General features: G+C 39.6%; 1 protein-coding gene across 1 annotated transcript; it reads right to left on the bottom strand.

Annotated features, from left to right (window-relative positions):
- Positions 1-3,016: 3,016 nt before the first annotated feature.
- Positions 3,017-4,171, bottom strand: LOC141782043 (zona pellucida-like domain-containing protein 1). The gene has a single exon (XM_074658055.1). It carries the CDS (start codon positions 4,169-4,171, stop codon positions 3,017-3,019), a length of 1,155 nt encoding a protein of 384 aa, XP_074514156.1.
- Between the last annotated feature and the right edge of the window lie 1,671 nt (positions 4,172-5,842).

Here is a 5,842-nt window from a genome sequence, read left to right as displayed (position 1 = left end):
GACATTCGTTGGAAAAAGCACGAAAAATGAAGAATAACTTATCGTAAGATATCATACGAACCGTTGTATGAGGATACTTTGATTATTTATACCTTATTCCTGACAGTTTTCCAAAGCATAACATACATTTTTTAGTAGGGCTGTCAATCGATTCAAATATTTAATCACGATTAATCATTAAACATTTTTTATCTGTTCAAAATGTACCTTAAAGGAAGATTTGTCAAGTCTGTAATACACGTATCAACATGGGAGTGGACAAATATGCTGCTTTATGCAAATGTATGTATATATTTATTATTGTAAATCAATTAACAACACAAAACAATGACAGATATTGTCCAGAAACCCTCACAGGTACTGCATTTAGCATAAAACAATATGCTCAAATCATAACATGGCAAACTGCAGCCCAACAGGCAACAACAGCTGTCAGTGTGTCAGTGTGCTGACTTGACTATGACTTGCCCCAAAACTGCATGTGATTATCATAAAGTGGGCATGTCTGTAAAGGGGAGACTCGTGGGTACCCAGAGAACCCATTTACATTCACATATCTTGAGGTCAGAGGTCAAGGGACCCCTTTGAAAATGACCATGACATTTTTGCCTCGCTAAAATTTAGCGTAAGTTTGGAGCGTTCTTTAACCTCCTTCATGACAAGCTAGTATGACATGGTTGGTACCAATGGATTCATCAGGTTTTTTAGTTTCATATGATACCAGTATCTTCACTCTAGCTTTAAAACTGATCCCGTTACAACTTCCAATTCCGTAAATGTGTTAAAGAAATTAGTTAACTTTGACAGCCCTAGTTTTTAGTTTTAGTACACTTTTCTGTGTTTTACAATTACCTGAAGCAGGAAACTACCCGTCTACGTTGTGCTACAAAACAACTAAATAAGCTCAAAGAAGAAATAACCCTCATGAGGGGACTCAGCATCTTGTCTCCATTCATCAACCTTCACCTCCGGAGCACATCACAGAGAGAGACGGGGCAGTTGTGGCCCGGTGGGGTCAGAGATATACGGCCCTGAGTGTCCAGATAGGCAGCCAGCTTCCTCCTCCGACATTAACACCGGTCCTACGGGAGGATGAGGAGGGGATACTCTCTGGAGTCTAACGACCCGGAGACGCTTTTATGTTCTCGTATACACTGCTGCTTATGATTTTATAAACATATACATAAATACAAGGTTTATTATAAAGTAATCTTTAAATATATAGATTGTATGTACTTTAAGTGCTGTAGTTTCTTCCCACAGTCCAATAATATGCAAGTTTATTGATTTAGTGATGAATGGACATGCACATAGTGGCTTAAGCTGTTACTCGCCATCTGTGGATGAGTAGTTTAATGAAAGTAAAACTCTGGTAACACTTTATAATAACCATCATTTATACATTTATAGTTAATTAAATGTATTTATTAGTTATAAAGTTAGTTTGTAGTTAAACTTTAAAGAACTGTTTGTTAAACATTACATAGATACATAGACCAGATATTTGTAAAACGTTAATGGTTAATAATTGGTTTGTTCACCATCTATGAACATTATTTGGATTGCTATTATAAAGTTGCAACTGATGATTATTAAATTAAAATGAAATACATTTTTAATTAAATCAATTGGTAATCATTAACGAACACTTGATATAGTGTATAAAGTGTTATAATGTATGCAACAATAAACTGCTAATAAATACTTTACTAATGTAATCAGAATGTAATTTCATTGTTTATTTACTATTAAGTTGAGTTTAATAACTATCAATTTACCATTTCTAAATTATGGTTATAAATATATATATATATATATATATATATATATAGTTTACTAATGTAATCAGAATGTAATTGTTATCATCTCTTATCAGCTACGATACAATATATAATTTAAATTAATTATTTCATATTACACAAACTAATGATAAAATAGCAGAAATTATAGCATTACTAATAATTTAAACATTAATTAGTTGATTGTTGAAGGTAAAATAACTAATAACTAAGTTTAATTAACAATCAATTTACTATTTATAAATGATGGTTATTATTAAGTGTTACCAAAAGTCTTTGGTATCGACCATTTGACAGATCTTGACTTATAATATAGCAACAGTTTAGATTTAAAACAATGAAAAACTATCTTTATTATTTATCCTATTTTATTTTTGAGGCAGGATCTGTGACACCTCAACATTTATATGCATGTAATACATTAATGAAGAACCCAGACACTTAGATTTGATCCATTTGTTTTTATTTTACTAGCTTATTTCATGCAGCAGTCGACGGATGCAGAGAAATGAAGACAAATCAAAGAAAAACAATTTGTTCTACAGTCACTTTCTTAAAATGGCACTTCATGAGACGACACGCTGTTCCCACACTTCAGTATTTTATCTGTGAATAAAGAACTTGAGTGAAGGTAAAAGGTGGTGGGGGGGGGGGGCAAAGGTGCTTTATGGACTTGATTAGTGGATTAGTTCAGAAGTTAACTGAAGTAAATCAATGAGAAACACAAACAGATTCTGGATTCAGGCAATGTAGTGTTTTCAGTTTTATTTGCTGAAAAGCAAATGAGAGGAATTCAATAAATTAGAGACATAATAATTTGAGAGGTACTTTGACTTCACTTTCAAAACACCTGACATCCAACATATAACACCTGGGATTTCGGTCACTTTTTTATACATATTTTCCCTCCAGTTACCATTCTTTCCTCCATTATTTACCCCCCAGAGCTCATAAAGTACAGACATGCATTAACACTTAAATTATTCATTTCCATTTGGGAATTTTTCAACACTAACAGAATCTACTGAATCCTCTAAAGATGCGCCGTTCTCCCAACTATCTTTCCAGGACTGATACATAGTTAGAGCTACAATAATACACATACAAAGATCTCCTAACTAATGCAGAGATGAGCTGTCCTCCACCAGAAAAACGAAAATGAGCGCGCAGATAAACCTGAGGTAAGTATTCTGCATTTCAGCGCTATGGATGCCTCCTTAGTTCCTCAGCCTTTTGTAAAACACAGCTGCAACACAAAGGGCAACAAGGCAAACAAAGGCGAGGACGCCGACAGCCACGCCAAGCCCGACAGAAGAGTCGTCTTCTTCTCCGCCGACGAGGGGCTTCTCTTTGGACTCGTTGCTGTCGGCCTTGGTGACGATCTCCGTGGAAGAGATGGTGTAAGTCTCGGTTATGGGTGTGTCCACGGTGTTCCTCTTCCGTCTGTTGTTGCACTGCTTGAAGCTGCTGCAGGTGCTCATTTCGCACAGCCGGGTGATGCAGTGGAGGTAGTAGGTGGACACGGTCTCGTTCTGCTGCTCGATGAAGCGGAAGGCCGGGAAGTGGAAGCGGGAGGTCTGGCTGTCGCCGTTCTCGATCATAGTGGTGAACTGGTCCTTTGAGCAGGGGACGAACAGGTTGAAGAAGCTGGAGTTGGAAGGCAGCGGGGAGATGGAGGCGTAGCACCGGTCCAGCAGGACGTGGTACTGCCCTGTCAAGTTGGTGGCCTTGACTTCGACGTACACTTTGGTCCTCAGTTCAAGCCCCAGCTGTGGAATGACCATCGGTGTGGTGTAGTCGGCGTCATTGAACAACGTCATGCTCAAAGTGCTGATGAAACTCCCGTTATTGTCTCTGATCGCAATGGAGGAGGCCGACACATCGATCTGGGTGTTGTTGATCAGGTATTCTAAGGGGTAGGCGCAGGAGTAGTAGTACTTCAGCTCGGCGTTGTAAGTGACCATGCCTGATGTGGTATCGAAGGACCGCACAACGCCGCTGATGTTGACCGTCTGGATGTTGGAGAAGTCAGAGAATATTCCCGTCCCAGCAGCGCTGGTGGTCCTGAATATGCTTCCACAGGCGTGGGTCATATTTAGAGGGAAGTTGAAGCGAGCAACAGGTGGAGTCACAGATTCATCGAGGGTTGCTCTACAGACCGGGTCCAACTTGTGGTTCAGGATCAGCAGAGTCTCGTTGTAGCCGGTGTAGACAACGGGGCACATTTGAATCGCCAGACTAATGGATGAAGTGCCGCATTGCACTGCGATGTCACTGATTTCTGGCCGTCTTGCTTCTATCCCACACTCACCCAGCGTTAGCTGACTACTTCTGCCTATAGTGGAGAGTAACAGTAAAATAACCTTCATCATTTTTCTTATTTTTCGTCAGCTTTGCCTTGGGTTTGTCTTGACTCTGCTGCTGAAGGCCGGTAGATCTCAGTGAGTTTGAAGTCTTGGGGCTGTGTTCAGGGGTCTTTATAGGTAAGTTTGTCCTCTGGGATTGGTCCAAAAGAAGGTCAAACACCTTGCTATTTGTGAACAACTGTATTGTATTAAGTAGGAGAGCTCCAATCTGGACCATATCCTAGGGGCAGCAACTGAAACCTGAAGCATCTTGCTTCAGAGACAATGGTCTTCTTCCTTTGTTGAGTATGCTTTAAGATATAGATTTCCACGGCCTCTATAGCTAAGCCTTCATGAAATCAGTGAACATAACACTACCTGAGATGAATTCCTCGGTAACGTACAATGCTGCGGAGGTTCTTATATAAGGTTTGAGCCCCAGCAGCTTCATTAATGACCTAGTTTAGATCCAGGGGAGCAGGCAGTGAACCGCTGGATGACTGGCTTGAGGTGTTTTTTGTGTTTTGATAATCTCTGACATATCGAACATTTAACTTAATGACTGACCAGCTGTTTGTGCTGTCGGCGTCTTCACGGATATTCCCATAATGCAAATTCTTGTCTTCGTCTCCGGTCAACATGAAACACGGCCAACAAACAGTGCTACAGGAATGAGTCCTAAAACTCAGACATGAGTAAGCCTTTTAGCACTTCCTGTTCCCTTAACTGGAAGTCAATGGTCTTTTTTATGTTTTTTTTTATTGTTTGGCTAAAACAAGCTTTAGAAATTTTAACGTTTTGTTCTACCACATAAAATACATCAATAAATACCCTACACGTGAATTTTGAAGCTTTTACGTGTCTTAAAAAAGGCGGTTGCTATCAAGTGGCTAAATGAGACTACTAAACGTCATCATGCCGTGCTCATGTGACCGTTGTGTAGTTTGTTTATAGCCTAACGTTAGCTGTTATCTTGCTGAACAAAACTTGTAAGTATCATTAACGTTTGTTTGCCACAGAGCTTATTTTCTGCAATAATCCAAAAATCCAATGGAACAATCTCATTGGCTTTTCGTTGAGTGAACCAGGGCGATGCTAACTTCCTGGTTGGCCTACAAAAATACGTCATCCGTGGAGCACTCTATTATCCGACATGAAAGAACAATTAAAACTTGCCCAATTGAAACTAATTCCTGAAGACCTCTCTCCATTTTTCACTTGTAGATGGTTAGACAGCCAAGGAGACTTGTTTTGTTTTTGGTTTGCAACCTCTACTTCTTCTTCTACTCTGTTTACTGGGGGATTACAGCCATGCTTAGCGTGTAGCGCCAACTTCTGACCAAACTACGCTGTAGCCGAGTTTATTCGCTCCAAACCAGTTGATGGATTGACAATTGAATGGAAACACATCTAATGTCAATCAGTCTTTGTTTGAACTCACAATTCACAGACATACACATGAGAGAGAGGAGACAGCTAATAATTAAAAACATTCAGTGGCTTTAGTTACCTGTCGGCTCTCCTTTTGTACTTATTTATACTTGTTAGCCATTATTTTTTGTGTGCAATGTTGTTTCGTGGCTAAAAATACCAAAACCCTGGAAAAATAGTGTGGAAAGCTCAAGCAAGGGATAATGTACAGCGAGCCGGTCATTGTTGTGAAATAAACCCCAAGCGGGCGATGTGGCAGGTCTTGCT

Source organism: Sebastes fasciatus, chromosome 14 (genome assembly GCF_043250625.1).
Source record: "Sebastes fasciatus isolate fSebFas1 chromosome 14, fSebFas1.pri, whole genome shotgun sequence".
In the NCBI taxonomy this organism is placed as follows: Eukaryota; Metazoa; Chordata; class Actinopteri; order Perciformes; family Sebastidae; genus Sebastes; species Sebastes fasciatus.
The sequence above is the reverse complement of the archived record's forward strand: the minus strand, read 5'-3'. Positions and strand labels throughout refer to the sequence as shown.

Excerpts from the sequence above, each read along its gene's own strand:
- LOC141782043 (XM_074658055.1), bottom strand. The coding sequence starts at position 4,171 with ATGATGAAGGTTATTTTACTGTTACTCTCCACTATAGGCAGAAGTAGT.